The sequence below is a fragment of the Heterocephalus glaber genome, unplaced genomic scaffold (assembly GCF_053883595.1).
Source record: "Heterocephalus glaber isolate CG9 unplaced genomic scaffold, H.glaber_assembly_v1.0 deba00000331, whole genome shotgun sequence".
NCBI classification, from domain to species: Eukaryota; Metazoa; Chordata; class Mammalia; order Rodentia; family Bathyergidae; genus Heterocephalus; species Heterocephalus glaber.
In genome coordinates this window covers 19,735,662-19,752,909 of record NW_028258142.1, presented here as the reverse complement: position 1 = coordinate 19,752,909, position 17,248 = coordinate 19,735,662, and the positions used below count along the sequence as shown (strand labels likewise).

The following is a 17,248-nucleotide window of genomic DNA, read 5'->3' as shown; positions in this document are numbered from 1 at the left end:
TCTCTTACTATATCTTTGAGAGCCATTTGTGTCTTATTTCTGTTTCCTTACAATTTTATAGTGTGCCTTATGTATGGTATATAATTAATATGTGTTCTATATTGAATCTTTGATCTAGAACTGTCTTAAAGACTCCCAGAACTGGATGAAATTAAGAACCTTAATCTGTTCCTGTCTTTTGTATATATTTATAGGTAAGTTCCATCTATAAATTAGATAATGAAAAAGAAAGCATGTCATCCCAACAGACTCCCATTTGTTGTCAGAAGTAAACACTTAAAGCATTATTTGTTAGATTTCTATTGTGCCTTTTATTCATATAACATGGAGTGCAGTAGAGAATTTCCTATTTGCAACCCTTGAATAATTTATTTTTGGAAATTGCACCAAGGAGGGAAGAACACATAGGAATATATATAGAGAAGCAAAAGCCAACTCAAAAGTGAAATCTTTTGTCTTTGTCCCTGGAAAATATAGCAGTTTTGGTGAAATAATGAATCTTTGATTGGCTGGATGGGTAGAAAGCTGGTTAGATGACTTAGTCAACTGCTGGTAGAATAATGCTGCACAACAAATAACAAGAGCTCAGTGCCACACATGTCACATTTATTTAGTTCACATGGTTTAACTGGGTACTGTACTGATCTTGGCTGGACCTATTCACATATATGCATGTCAACAGAAGTCTGCTATTCGGGGCTGGGCTCATTGGGGCAGCTGGACTGGAGCTTCTCTGCTCCACATGCCTCTCACCCTCCTTCTGAGACAAAGACCAAACCTGGATGTGTTATTCTTACAGCAGTTTGCAGGGCACACAAGGGCAAACAGAAACATGCCAGGATGCTTACGGCCATGGCCAGACTCAGAATTACACACTGCCATTTTGCCACATCCTATTGGCTGAAGCAAATAATAGAGTTAATCTAAAGTCAAGAGACAGGGGAAGAAATATACTCTGCCTCTTAAGGAAAGGACTTGCAAAACCACATGGCCAAAGGTATAGTTACAGAAAGGGATGAAGAATTTGGGTCAGTGCCTCAATTCTACCATGTATGTTAATACTGGCATTCTACATATAAATATGTTTTGGAGTTGACAAAGTACATTCATAAGTGTTTTTCCTTTGACTTTCATAAGTAGATGAGAAGATCAAAGTGGTTATGATTACTTACTTTTCTAAAGAAAAAAAAGGGAAACTTGAGGAGCTTATGAAACCTGCCCAAGATATATACTGTTAAATGATTGAGATAAGTGATGGTGATTCAAACCCATACTGCAACAGTTCTTTGTGGATTACCACATACAGTTCCCCCATAGGCATAGCATTTGTATGTCGGTGAATTCAGCACAATTCCTGATGCTTTTGGGATCAAAAAAGCACCTTTTGGGAACAACCAGCCACACCTCAAGTGTCTGGGACATTAGCTCTGGCTGGTTACTATACACACACAAACACAAGTTACTGCATGTTTTTAGATAAACATATTAATTTGTGAAGTGATTGGGCTGAATATAAAGAGTGATGGAAATCCAAATTGGCAGCAGCAGTGAAATGCAAACAGCATTACACACTGAAAAACTGCTCATGGATTTTCTGTCTTCAACAGATTGGAAAAAGACTAGTTTGAGGTGATGAACTGTAACATGTTGGAAGTAATTGGTTTAGTAAGGAAAGAGGTGTTAATTTAGAAATATCAATACTACTATCCTCCTGGTGGATTAATAGAGAAAAAGAATAAAGTCAGAGCTCCCCAATGACCTGATAATTTATTGTTTAATTTGCCGTTATTTTTGTCTCACAGACATGGCACTGAGAATAATTGAGATTTTGCATTTCTACCAGAAACACTGTGCCTTGCTACCTACTCACTGTCATTTATATACAGAGGGAGAAAGCTTGAAAGTCAAGGTCACCTAATGAAATAAGGATTGGGGATAGAAACAGAAGAGCTAATTAGAAGTTTCCAGTAACTTTCCCCGCATGATACCAATATCTCTTGATCAGCTTAGCCTTCAATGGAAAGTTTCCTTGAGCCCCCACCTCTCCTACCCAAGGTTAGGACCCCAGTTACATAATCACAGAGCACCCTCCACTGCTCTTTTATAGCACGATGTCAATTTCAATTTATTATTTGTTCCTGTGATTTTCATGATGCATGTTGTATCCTACCCAGACTGGCAGAAAGAGTGATGCAATGTGACCAAGGTTTACTATTTCTACCTCCCTACAGTACATTCTCTGGGACCCAGAATGGAGGGGTGTAGGAATGAGTGCAGGGAATTCCTGATTAACTGTCCCTTTTACTTTCTCATGGCTTCTCTTTGCCAGCAAGACACATCCCTTTCCATCCTTTTCCCCCATCTCTCAACACTCATTATCATGCTCTGTACCCCAGATGTATTGCCCTTTTTTCAGTTTGAGAACATGCTACAACCCCACCCACCCTGTCCACTGCTCACATCCAGTTCTTTTGCTATGGATACCATCTTTTTAAAAAATCCCTCCTCCCACTTAATGATTCATCTCCCACCAAATCCTCACCTCAGGGAAGTCTTTCCTGACTCTTCACAGTGTCTAGTCACAGCCTCTCCAAGAATTGCTGTCTTTGGTAGCACAAACGACACTTGTTATCTTTATTGTTTGTGTCATTATTGACGAGTGACTAAGACTCTACTGGACTATAAACTCCATGAAGGTAGAAACTGTGACAGTTTAGCTTTGTAGAATTTTTGATTACCACTTAACACCCAGACCTTGGCACTGTGCATACATAGCATTTGGTCAGAACTTGATAAATATTTACTGAATGAACCAACCAATAAATGAAACACATATGTATCTCATATCTCTGCTCATTGGGATGTGTAGCTATAGGCAATAGAAGAGGTTCTACAACTAACTTTCTGTTGATGTATCAATAAATTTTTTTTTTCTTTTGGTACTGGGGATCGAACTCGTGTCCTTGTGCTTGCGCAGCAGGTAGCGAAACCACTGAGCTAAATCCCTGGCCCCAATGTATCAATAAATTTGAATTCAAGTGATCTAGATTTTAACCAAGAAATGAATCCCAACCAGTTGTCCAGTTTCTTTGCATAAGACATGGCAAGAATTTTTCACTTACCACAGACTACCCCTTAAAAGGACTTTGAGTTTTTAAAAAACGACACAAAAATACCTGTCTCCTGCGAGACTTTCTTCTTACTATCAATCAGTCATTAAGAAGCTTTTTCTTCATTATCTAAGATATTTATCACAGTTTATCACTCATATTTTAAAAACTCCTTCTACACCCACTCTGCCACATATGGCCACAGCTTGTTTGCAAAGAATGCTGATCATGCTTTCAAACAAAACTGTTCCCATATGCTTATGATTCATTTCTTCCTTCCTGTCTTTTGCTTCATTTGTTTTAGAATTGGAGTTTAATCTTGAAATTGTTGCTGTGACAGGAAGTAACTGGGAAGAGGAAGAATTAGAAGAGGGAAACTACAGAGTTGGGGTGACAGAGGTGACTTGTTGCTTGTTAAACCACAGAAGGGATCAAAGACTGTTAGATTGAAAAAGCCCTTTAAAGGAATACCAAATTCTCACTTGATTCCTTCCTTCCAGTTCAAAATAGTAAAATGGAAACAAGGTGTCTATTTCTGGACTATAGTATGGTCCATTATTTACACAACAACTGAACCCAGCATATGTTCACCTGCTGACTAGCATGACCTTTTGAAAAGTGGAAACATCCTGTCTTTGGACAATATTAATGAAGTCAAGGAATGAGTTGGGTGATATTTGCTACTGCCTATTACAACTCAAATATGACCTTTTAGTGGAGTTAATTGTCATATAAAACTAGCATGCTACTCTTGGATAACATACTCATTCAGCAAATATTATTCAGTATCCACTATGTGTCATTGCCCTTTCTAGGTATAGTATACAGTGTGAAATAAAACAAATAAAAACAGATAAACCTGTTTTTATGGAGCTTTTGTCCTAAAGAGAGAGGATAAACAATTAAACAATTTAGAAATATATATGACAGACTTTCATATATATTATGGAGGAAGTAAGAGGGGAAGAGGACTAGAAAATACAGGGGGTGAGGTTGCAGGGTTATTTTTTAAAAAGAGGTCAGAAAAGGTAATTAACATATCCATTACCTCATATACTTATCTTTATGTGTGGTGAGAACATTTAAAATCACTGTCTTAGCAGTTTTCAAGTATACAATACATGGCTGTTATCCCTAATCAACACAGTTGGAATCTTTTTTTTTTTTGGTACCAGGGATCGAACTTGGGACCTTGCCCTCGCAAGGCAGGTGCTGGACCTAATCAACATATTATAGAACAGATCTCCTGAACTTATTCCTTGCCTAACTGACATTTTTTATCATTTGATGAACATCTCCCTATCTTCCCCACTCCTAAGCCCTGGTAACTACCATTCTACTTTGCTCTTATGGATGTGAATCTTTTAGATTCCATATATAGGTGAGATCACATAGTCTTCATCTTTTTGTGCTTGGTTTTTTTTGCTTAGCATACTGCCTTCCAGGTTCATCCATGTTGTTGCAAATGACAGGATTTTCTTCAACAATCCACTTTATAACAAAGGTAAATTTGATATATAGGATAAAAATTCTGCTGTTCCCTAAATTGGCAGACTTTTAAATAAAATTTTAAAACAACATCGTAGATTTAAAAAACTTGAGTGTTATAGAAATATCTTAAGAATTGTAGTTTCCTTAAATGCTACAATAATAAATTTTATATCACACTAATTGAAATTTGAGATGCCATAAGACACTTTTATCTCAAATGAATTTCTTTATGAATCAACATTCTGCTTTTCTGCCAAGTTCAAGTTCCCTTCTAATGGAGGAATCTCCTTAAACATTCCTGAGTACTGATTATGTAACCTTAACTTAAATTTGCCTTTTCTTTTTTTTTTTGCCATGGACAGAAATAAATGTGTATCTTCATTTCACACATAAAGGAATCTCAGTTAGCACTATACTGCAAATAACAGAAAAATCAACCTAAATAAGTTTCATTCTTTTCACGAAACACGGAGTCCAGAGGAAAGTCATCCAGTTGGTGTGGCAACTCCACAGCACCATGGACAGCTGGGCCCTATTTGTAGCCTTCTGCTCCTCTATCTTGGACATGACTTTCAGTGAACCCCCTGTCCATTAGACATCTATACCTATAGGCAGTGCTTCTGCAGTCCAGGGATGATGAAGGGAAAGTGTAAAGAGCATGACCCACTGAGTTACCCCTTTATAAAGAGCTTTCCCAACAGTCCCACACAACAACGTGCTCTTACATCTCATTGGCCAGATTATGTTCCTTGGCCACACCTAGCAACAAGGGTCAAAGTCAATATTTTATCAGGCATATGCCCACCTTGAAAAAAAATTCATGTTCTACTACCAAAAAAGACAAAGATAATGGATTTGGGTCCAAAACCTATAGTGTGTGAAACAGAAAACTTGAAGAACTTGCTTTTTGTTACTTGTTTTTATCACCAATTTTAGAGGTCATATAGCTAAGTATTTACTCCCATTAACTTTGCTACAGATATGTGAGTTGGTGAAGGCAGCGGATGTCTGAATTGTTTTTTCAGGAACTTGGAGGTTGCTTTTGTCCAGCTCAAACTGATTGAAACCATCCATTCTTCCCTTGTGCCCTACAAGGAGATCTTTTGCTGTCAGAGGGCCTTAAATCTCACCCTTGGATTTCACATGTGCTACCATTTTCTGAACATACACCCTATGAAGATGTATGACTCTGATGCCATGCAGAACACTGCTTACATCATTTTTCCTTACCTCAAATCTCCTTTCAATACACCTCAGACCACCCTGTTTCTTAATTCCATTAATATCCCTAAACCTTAACATTGGGAAGGTGGATTTGAGGCTTACCTTCCACCTCCATACACTTTTGTCTCATGATTAAACTCTTATGCACTTTATGCACTTTAGTGACTGGCATACTATACTGCATTAAAATGGGCCTGGTATGGTAACATGCATACCATAGGAGCTTACCCCATTTTTCCATATTTATTCCTTCCTATTTTGAGAGAAGAGTAGTCAGAGACTTTGGCAAGAGCTGTTCCTAAGGGAGACCTTCCCTGACCTACTTTTCTAGATGGAATTCCCCTATATAGCACACTTTGAATTCTGATTCTGGCCACAATAAATTAACTGGAACTAGATTAGTCCCTATGCAATAAGCAACAATAACACTGGCCAAAATACATGAAATTACAGTTTTCAGACAGTGGGCAAAAGGCAGTGTAAGATTCTCATCCTTACACTGCCTTAAGATGTGAGTCTTGTAATACCTTTCTGATTTCCAGAACTTTCCAGATTGTGGCACCGGGGGTTGGGGGGGTGGGGAAGCCAAACAGAGCACAATGTTCCTACTGAGCCAGGAGACAGAAATTGGAATTTTTGGGCTACTAAGACCGTTGGAATATGCAGGGCAGGATTCCATAGCAAAGGGAGCTGTGCAGGGGAGGAATTCCAGATATCTGCAGAGGAGTCTCCTTGAGGCTTTGGCTAAATACCAAGCTACTCATTCCCAGGGCAAGCCTCCCTATGGCTGCTCAAAGAACACCAGGGAGCTGAAAATGAAACTACTAGAAGCTGAAGAGGCATGGAGAGGTTAGAAGTGATCAGCTGGAGTGGAGAGATGGCATTGACTTCTGGCACTCAAGAGACCCTGGAAAGCCTACTCTATACCTGTCCTAACAGGCTTTAAATCAACCCTGAAAACACCAAGGTGATCTGTAAGGCAGTAAACTGACAGAACAAAATTCACACTGTAGTAAAGAACCAACAAAATGTAGACATTCAACTATGTAAATATTCACAATGTGTAGCGTATAGTAAGTAATCTTCAGATACTTGAAGCAGCAAGATATGATCTATAACCAGGAGAAAAAGAGTTGATTGAAAGATTTTGCAATAACAGAAATGATGCAATTAGCAGATAAGGATTTTAAAACAGCTATTTTTTTAAAAGTGGAAAAAAGATTTGAATAGATACTCCACCAAAAAGGATATCTGGACATTAGCATATGAGCACATTAGTCGTTGGACAAATACAAATTAAAGCCACAGTGAGATACTACCATATATCTATTAGACTGAGTAAAATTAAAAAATGTAAAACATACCAAATGTTGGCAAGGATGTGTAGTTAACTGAGACTCTCATATTCTTTTGGTGGGAATAGGGCCAGGCTGTGGTGGTACCTGGCTGAGACAGGAGGGTCACCATCGGTTTGAGGCCAGCTTGGGCTATATATAAGTTCCAGGCCAGCGTGAACTATAAGACCTTGTCTAAAAAAAAAAAAAAAAAATCCTGGTTTTTGGTGGGAATGAAAAATGGTACAAGCTCTTTGAAATACAGCTTGGAAATTTCTTTTTGAAAATAACATACAGGGGAGGGAAAGGAAAAATTATGAGGAAAAAAAAAATGGAAACAAAGTCTACATAAATAGGGAAGGGTGGAGGGAGTGAAGGGTACACAGGTAATGGGGAAAAAAATAAGAACCAAGATACATCATGTACAGATACAAGCTCCCAATGATAAATGTAAATGAATTGTTTACCTAAAATGTACCAATAAAAGAATTTAAGGAACACACACACACACACACACACACACACACACACACACAGGGCCGGGGATTTAGCTCAGTGGTGCCACCACCTGCCTCGCAACCGCAAGGTCCTGAGTTCGAACCCTTGTACCAAAACCAAAACCAAAACCGAAACCAAATACATCTGCTAGGTGTGATGCTGCACACCTGTAATTCTAGCACTCAGGAGGCTGAGGCAGAAAGATTGCTGTGTGTTGATGGCTACATAGTGAGTTCAAGGCCAGCCTGAACTGCATAGCAAGATCCTGTCTCAAATAAAAACAAAAACAAAAAAGCCCCACATACATCTACTATATGGTCCAGCTATTCTACTCATAGGTATTTACTCAAAAGAGAAAGAAATATATATTCATAAAAACTTAATGTACAGACATTTATATCAACTTTATTTATAATAATACCCAAATTTGAAAAAAAATCCCCAAATGACCATTACTGATAGTGTATTAGTGTGATAGTGAAGGTAGATTGTTAACTTGATCGGCTTGGGAGCCACCCAGAAGATCAGTAAAGCAGACTTCTGGGTGTGTCTGGGTGGAGCAGGGTAGCATGACCTTGGATTCTGTATCTAGTCCCTCATCCCTATCTCTCTGGCACTGTTCATCAGCTCTGCTTCTCAGCTGCTATGGACTTTCCTCCACCAAGTCCCTCTGCCATGATATTCCTACCTTAAAGCCAAATAACCATGGACTGAATCCCCTGAAGCTGTGAGCCAAATTAAACCTCTCTTCCTTTAAATTATGGGTGTTGGGTATTATGTCCCACCAATGAAAATCTGACTAATACAATTAGTCACCTTTCTGTTGTTGAGAAAAAACACCTGATATACACAATTTAAAGAAGAGGTTTATGTTGGCTTATGGTTTCAGATATTTCAGTCCATGGTTGGCTAGCTCCAGGGCAGAAACACCATGGTAGAAGAGTATAGTGGAGCAAACGTGTTCACCTTGTGGAAGTTAGGAAAAAGAGAACCACAGAGAAAAAAGAAGGGACCCAGAATTTTAAAAAAATACTCCTCAAAGGCACACCTAACTTCCTCCAACCAGGCCCTGCCTCCTGATGGCACATTCATTTATGAACTCATCATGGGCTAATCAATTCATGAAGTTAGTGTCTCCATGATCTAATCACCTTAAAAAGCCTTACTTCTGAACACATGAGTACTTTGGGAGAGATTTTTTTATCCAAACCATAACATTCCATCTGTGGCCCCCAAAGGCTCATGTCTGTTTAATTATGCAAAATATATTCAGTCCATCTCTAAGAATTGCTTCAAGAATTTCTCAAAAGTCTAAGACCAAAGTCACCTGTGAAACTCATGGCCCTTTTACATCATAGAGGTTCACGGTTTGTCATTTTTTTTTTTTGGTCCCGGGGATTGAACTCGGGTCCTTGTGTTTGTGAGGCAGGCAGCGGAACCACTGAGCTAAATCCCTGGCCCCGAGGTTCATGGTTTTAAAGGTAAGAGAGAGAGAGAGTCCCCTTGCAGTCCACCTTGATGGAGTCTAAAATAACATAACCTGAGGGAGCAAGTACCAGTACCATTACCCAGTACTAACTGCACTCAAGGGAGGAGGATTCCACACAAAATTATACCATGGGACAAGAATATTAGGGGCTATGTTAGATTCTGCCTGTTATATCAGGAAGAGCTAACTTAGAAGTCATGATCAAGCTTGACTATTTGCTTCAGTGACCTGAATTGTTTTAACCTTAACAAATAAATAAATTGAAGAGTACTAATTTTCACTATATTCTCATAGGATATAGTTAGTAAAAGCCATTTTTGTCAAGTCATAACCGATAAAGGAACTGGCCAATAAGTAGTAGGCCTGAATTTCTCCAGAATTTTCTGCTAAGTGAGGCTAGAACATCTAGGTAGTAGTTCAGGGCAGTAAAACTGGGCAAGCTGAAACTATGTTAAGCACTCTTGATAATCAATGGGAAAAGTCATTGTTCTGTGACCTTTACAATTTTTGTCAGAACATTAAAAATTCTCTTACTGTTGGTTATAAATGTACAGGGCAATGAAAAAATAGTAAAACCAATTTACTTAGTACCTTATAATTCATTAATAACAGCTCTATTGAGATATAATTCATATATGATTAAATTCAAAATGCACAACTCAGTAATTTGTAGCCTAGTCACAGAATTGTGTAACCTAATTTCAGAGTATTTTCACCTTCTCCTCTAAAATCTCATACCCATTAATAGCAACTCCCTTCAGCCCCAAGCAACCACTCATCTACTTTCTGCCTCTATGGGTTTGCCTAATCAAGACTTTTCATATAAGTGAACTCAAAATCTGTGGTCTTTGTGATTGGTTTCTTTCACTTAGCATAATGTTTTACTCCTATTGTAACATGTACCAATATTTCAGTTCTCTTCATTATTGTATAAAATTTCATTTTACAGATATATCCATTTTATTTGGTCTTGAACCACCTTCCTCAATTCTGTCCATAAATTCACCTTCACTAAGTTTTTCTGGCTGCTGGTCTAGAGTCTTTTAGCAGCAGGAGTGTTAACAGTCCCACTATGAACTATTTCTCCTATAGCTCCATTTATGTTTGAATCAAGTTTTTCTTATAAAATTTTCACTTTTAGGGGTTTGTTTTTCGAATATAATTTCATGTTTGTCAATTCTCTCTTTTAATTACTCATTATGGTAAAATGTCACATGGCTTTTGTCACTGAGAGAGAAAAAGGCAACACAACTATATACTTTGTGGTCTGTCTATGAATTGAATACTAGATATATGGTGACCAATCAAGGACAGACTTTGAAAAAAGTAACCTGATTGGTCACTGATCATGATGTGCATCTATTATTTACACAGAGATTTGTGGGCTGAGGAGTTTGCAGTGAAGTCTGTACTTTATGTAACTACTTAGCAAGAATTTACAATGGTAACTAAAATTTGATCCTTGTTTGGAATGATGTTATTTAACTAACATGCAGTAACTGAATTCCTTGCATGCCAGAACTGTGCAAAGTAAGGACTGCCTAGATAATCTCCCAAACCATAAGTACCCTCTAAAGGCAGAAAACCTCTGAGTTTCTGTAGCTGCTAAGTGACACTGGCAAGAGGCATGGTGCCATCTTGCTGGACCCAGACAGTTCCTATCTCAGCCTTTTCACACTTCTCACCCTCCAGGGATTTCAAGAGTGGAAACCCTCATCTAAATCTTATAGTCTCTCTGGGATATCTGACACCCTTTACTACATTCTTCTAGAAATTTTCTTCTCTCTGCCCTGCTTCTCATGCTCTTCCTTTTCAGTCCCTTTCACTAATTTCTTTTCCTGTACAACTCCTTGCATAATCAAGACTTGTATTCAAATTCTGAGAAAAATGGGTACATAGGGAAGTCATGCTAAGCACAGTAAACAAAATCTTTGCCTGTATTTTCAGCTTAGCCTCTACATTTTTATTTTTATCACAGCTCTTATTTTTTGCTGTGTTCATTTGAGTCCTCATTAACTCTCAAGGTCCGATTCTCATTCTTCCATATGTCATCAGCTACTGAATATGAACTATGTGCCAGCCCCTGGCTAAGTGATAGAAATGCCACAAGTAAGAGAAGGATATTGTTTCTATTCTTTTTTTTTCTGGTACTGGGGATCAAACTCAGGACCATGTGCTTGCGAGGCAGGCGCAGCGCCACTGAGCTAAAACCCTGGCCCATGTTGTCCCTATTCTTAAAATGGAAGTGTTAAGATGCTCTTAACATGAGCAAAAGATAAAGCTCGGAATATAGGCAAGGACTATTTCACAAAAGATTCAGTATGCTCTGCTTGGGATGACTCCCATATGTACCTATTTTTCCTAGAGTTTGAATCCAAGTCTTGATTATGCAAACCTCTAATGGACAGTCTCTCAGAACTGCATATGGAGCATGCCTAGAATAAAACCCACAGCCTTGCTGTATTCGTCAGCTTTTCCTTCCTAGGACAAAATACCTTACATACATAACTCAAAGGAGGAAAGGTTTATTTTTTCTCATGGTTTCAGTTCATGATCAGCTGGCTCTAATGAAGAAATATCATGGTGGAAGGTCATCATGGAGGAAAGTTGCTTAACTCATGGCATCGAGGAAGCAGAAAGCAGAGGAAGAGTCAGAGAGGAAGTTGTCACGGATCAGAAATAGTCCCCAGGGTCATACCCTCATGATCCACCCAGGCATAGCTAGGAGAGTGCTTTACTAATCTCCTAGGCATCTCTAGAGCCAATCAAGTTGACAATCAAGATTAACCATCACACTTGCTCTTAAATATCCTGAGCTTCTCACATAAATTCAGGTACCCATATTCACTCAGTACCCAAGTAGGAATAGCTACGATCTGTGACTCCTCTATCCCATTTCGCCCCTACATCCACTCAACTCAACAAGCCTGCGAAGAGTTCAAATGTATCTACTGCCAAATGCCCTCATTTTTTTTGTTGTTGATGTTCTTTTACTGGTACATTTTAGGTATACAATTCGTTTACATTTATCATTGGGTGTTTGTACCTGTACATGATGTATCTTGGTTCTTCGTTTTTTTTTCCCCATTACCTGTGCACCCTTCACCCCCTCTGCCCTTCCCTATTTACATAGATTTCATTTCCATTTTTTTTTTCTTTTCTTATAGTTTTTCCTTTCCCTCTTTTCCTTTCCCCTTCCCCTCCCTTCACTCCTTCGTCTTTGGACCTTTTTTCCTACTTCAAATTATCAATTACTCATTGTAATCATTTTAACCCTTGTTTACACTTTCAGTTTCTCACACTAGTGAAACTATTCGGTATTTACACGTGTGTCCTATTTATTTCACTTAAGAGTATGGCCTCGATATGCATCCATTTAGCTATAAATGACTCTAGTTTTTCATTCTTTATGGCTGAGTAGTACTCCATTTTATTTAAAAAAACACATTTTCTTTTCTTTCTTTTTTTGGGGGGGGGCTACTGGGGATCGAACTCAGGTCCTTGAGCTTGCAAGGCAGGCAGCAGAACCACTGAGCTAAATCCCCGGCCCTAAACCACATTTTCTTTATCCAGTTTCCAGTTAAAATGCCCTCATCTTAATTCAAGTTCCAAGTCTTATTCCTAAACTATTGCTGTCTGGTTCTGAACTCCTCCATATTAATGATAACTGTCCCAATAAGACCTATTTCAAATATTATGTCTGTGAAATCTCACCAATCCTCCCACTGTATCAGAAGTTATCAGTTTCTTTTCTAGGATCCCATAGAGCTTGGGACATTTATTTGTTATGTCATTTATATATCATGATAGCCAAATTACCTGTTTATACATCTCTTTTATGACTGGGAGGCAGTGGCATATAGTAAGGACTCAGTAAAAAAAAAAAAAATGAACAAGAGAATTTCATAGAGTCCTTTAATTGTAAAAATGTATTTTAGGTTTCAGAAATGCGAATTTTGAAATTTAAATGACAGAATAAGTTTAATGGAATTATGTTTCTTCTCAAAAGATAATCTAAAAATTAGCAGGAAAAAAATTCCAGGAAACAAAAAAAGACCAGACAGCCAATTCAAAAAAGGTAGTACACATTTAAGTAATTTTAGCCCTCCTTGAACTTCCAAAGCAGGTGAAAATTTCAATATTTGTCTGATTCTTACAAACTCAACAGTCCCAATATTCCAGACAGTTGAGTTAGGTAAAAATATTATAGGCAGTCAGATAGGGATAGGTCATCCAGAGAGTCAGGACAAAGGTGAAACACAGCACAAGTGTGGCTGGAGACACAACTTTTGGAGACCAGGCCTCAAGATAAAGACAAGATGACCAGACCTGTATACTTCCTCAAAGGACAAATACTTGGCCTAATGAAATCTGAATAGACATCAGTCACCTTGGTGGGTGACCACGGACCTCTGGACCCACCATTTCGTAGAAGAAGTCTTTGTTCTTTCCATCCACACTTGTTATGTGACTTGTTTCCCAACTGGACCACTATTTCCTAAGTGACTATACTTGTAACCTTATTGGTTGATCATGGCTGTGGCCTGGGTTGTACCCAAGTGTGTTTTCCTCTATAAAACTCCTTTGTCAAGCGGGGTCCTGGGCTACCCATTTGAGTCCCCTCCTGCCTCTCAGGAGCTATCCTATCAATAAATATCTTCCTGCTCTTAACTTCCATTCCTCGAATTTATTCTTCGATTTTTAGAGAATATGAGTTGGAGATATAATATTTCACATTTCATCTCCAGTATCATTTCCTGTATCACCAAGGACCAACCAATGACAAAATTTACTGATACCAAAACAGGAGAGCAGATATAAACAGCAAACCACAGGGTCCCCTTAAAAAGCCTGAGTTCGATCCCCGGTACCAAAAAAAAAAAAGCCAAATCTTTCAAGTTGGAGATCAAGTTTCAAATCAACTTTAGAAAAGTCTTGGGTAATAGTTATAAAGTTTGATGTCTGTTATTGCTTCAAAGTGTACTCAATGCACTTTCCTCACTCTGGAATCCTAATAGGCTTCATAGCTCCAGGTCTGCTACCGTAGCTCCTGTCAAAAGCTATTCCTGAACAGATTCACACTGAGGACTTGACAGACACATCAGAAACTGCCAGGGAAGTAGGAAGGAGGTGACATTTTTGTCATCACAGACAATGTGGTCGCATAAATATTGCAAATCAGTCTGGCCCAAGAAGGACTTTTCCCCCTGAAGAACAAGCTTTTAAAAAGATAGGAGAATGATAAATACTTATTTCTATTTAAATGTACCTTTTTCCATCAGCACATACTATTCAGCTCCAGCAGGGCCATTGCTGCGCCTCATTCCATAATCCACAGAGACATCCTACCTCATGGCTGGCAAATTCACTTTCATCTCTCCCTCTGCGTCTAATAACTACAATGATGGTGATGAAAAGATGCCTGATAATTTTCAGGTGCTTTGTGCCTTTGTATCCCTGATCCCCCTGGGGAAGTCTGTCCTTGCCAATTGTGACAAAAGAAATCTGCAACAACATCAACATAGCAGAGGGATTCCACTGGCTTTATTCTCCTGAGCCATTCAGTTGTTTATCCTTCCAAGGTTTCTCTGAAAGAATGAATCAAACCATCCTGGGAAAGACTTAGGGCATTTAGGCCATCTGCTCTAAAAAGAAAAGGAAGAAATTAAAACAGGATGGCATTAAACATATTATAGTCAAAGGGAAAATGCCACCATTTAGACGGCAATAGCAGGCAAAAATAGTGTTGACAAAACCTCAGAACTTTTCTGCTTAAATTGTTTAGAAGCAAGGCTTTTTGTCCATATTAGGATTCTAATTAGTCAAACTGAAAAGTGCTGTGCTCTAAAGGATAACAATTCTGAACAAAGTGCCTCTGTGAAAAGCATCCACATTTTCATATAGATCGAAGTCTCTGACCTTTACTGAATAAGTGTCTCTCTTCTTTTGGTAGCAACGGCCTCATTGTTTCCTTAGCTTCTCGGAATAGAACACTAGCAAGGACAAGGTTTAGGGTTTGCTTCCCAAGTGAGGAAGTTACCAGAAGAGGGAGAAAGCAAAACAGTCTTCACCCACAGGAACACTACCCCAATTCCCAAAGTTCAGTTCAACAAGCTTTATTGCTCCGTATGAAAAACAGCATGGATATTGTCTAGCTATAAAATGGTCATCAGAGTCAAAGGCCACAGAGAATTTTAGTACCACAAAGACAGAGACAAGCCATGGAATGGACATACGCAGGCTACCAGTGAATACTGAGAACCTCTGTGAGTCTTTCACCTCTTAGTCCTCCTCCCACAGAGTCCTATGTGATACGGTTTTGACTAGGGGCAGAAAGAAGGATTATTTCATTCTCCTTATGGCTCTTTCCCATTTTGCATTTTTTCCTGCCTCTTTTGGACAAAGTAATACAGAAAACTATTTGAATCTCCCTGCCCCCCCTTTACTTCTGTTGTCCTTTCCACCTCCAAAGCCTGAGGAGAATGAGAAAAAGTGTAAGGTCAATGGAGGGTCTTGAACCATTTAAGTCCCTAACTCAATCTCATAGCAGACACAGAAGGGGTCAAGTAAGGCTTCTGAAGGGCAATACAGAGAGGAGGGGCAGAAGGACGGAGGATGGAGGAATGAGAGAATGTTAACACACATTTGTTCAGTTGACAATCAGTGGAAGTGGCTCTGTCCGAAAAAGTTGAATTTAATGAGGAGGGTAATGGGGTTTAGTACTGCTAAGTGCTATACTCCGAGACATATTCAGGACCAAGCCCAGAGTTTCAAATTGCCCAGTCAGAAAAGTAACAATAAAAGCTAAGTAGGGGTGGGAGGGGTGACTGGGAATAGAAAGAGAGCAGAACAGAAGTCTTACCAGGACAAGGTATTGGCCTTTTATTAAACCTCATCTAACATGGTGACAGGAGTCACCTACATCTGCAGCGCACATCAAAGCATTCATTGCACTTGCACTGGGCTGAACTCATAAAGTCGATTTCAGACTCATAAGCTTTGTTTTCAATTTGAGTAGCATCCTGGAGGAGTGAGTCTACCAGATAAAATACAGAGAAGATCTGTGAGTGAGCCCCTAGATACACAAGCTCTCAAATGCATAGACTCAGGGGATGGATGATAGGCCCTCATCTCATTATTCTCCCTTCTCAGACTTCAGTGAGTTTGGTCAGTATTCCAGCCCCTGGAAGCATTAGAACAGCAATTCTAGCCATCAGACTGAGATGAGATAAGATCTTATAAATCAGAATGTCAGTTAGCATTACACAAGACTTGGGGCTTAACAAGTGAAATGGCACTCAAAGGCTTTGCTCTGAGATTCAGAGAATGTTCTTGTTATGGTGCCAGGCTCCATTATGGGGTGTGTGGTAGCCTGTCTAACTTACAGCAAATCTGAAAGAGATGGAGGAGCCTTGTGTGCAGGGATCCTGGGGGCAAATTCCCTCTTGTATCCTAGATTATGTCTCAATGGCACAGAGTTGCCTTCAGAGGGCAAGGGTTTAAAGGACAGCCAGGTTTATCACTAGCTTTTAAGCTTCTGGTTTCAACTGGAAACAGACACATAACAAAAGTATTAAAGAGAAAAGGAAAGTTTCAGGATCTCTCTACCACTCAGAAAAATATGGCTGTAATGCTCCAGAAAAGCCAAACCATCAGCCATCTCAACATTAAAGAGTGATTAACTACATGTTCAGATATATATATATTTAAATATAGGGCTGGGGATTTAGCTCAGAGGTTCTGTCATCTGTCTTGTAAGCACAAGGACCCAAGTTCGATCCCCGGTACCAAAAAAATAAAAAATAAAAAAATTTTAAAAATAAAAAAATAAAAAAATGTATATATGTATTTTTTTAAAACAAGATCTCACTATGTAATTCAGACTAGCCTTGAACTCACTATGTAGCCCAGGCTGGCTGTGGACTCATGCCAATCCTCCTGTCTCAGCCTTCCAAGCACTGGGATTACAGGCGTGCACCACCACACCTGGCTCCTGTGTTTATATTTTTATATTCACACTTGATGGTGAACTATGGTATTCTGAGTAGTAAATCGCTTCAGTTAGCCATGTAAGTGCTGACATGACCTGTTAAAATGAGAGG

At 38.9% G+C, this 17,248-nt stretch overlaps 1 protein-coding gene across 9 annotated transcripts in view; it reads right to left on the bottom strand.

The window, feature by feature from the left end:
* Positions 1 to 17,248, bottom strand: part of Pign (phosphatidylinositol glycan anchor biosynthesis class N) — a 236,883-nt gene that overhangs the window by 41,673 nt on the left and 177,962 nt on the right. For 8 of the 9 annotated variants that reach the window (XM_087191828.1, XM_087191826.1, XM_087191813.1 and 5 more), the window contains one exon: positions 7,198 to 7,354. The exons of the other annotated variant lie outside the window; for it this stretch is intronic. In XM_087191828.1, coding sequence (XP_087047954.1) covers positions 7,213 to 7,354 — 142 coding nt within the window. In that variant the 3' untranslated portion in view covers positions 7,198 to 7,212. Of the gene's footprint in view, positions 1 to 7,197; positions 7,355 to 17,248 lie in introns of those variants that run through there. 9 annotated transcript variants of the gene reach the window in all.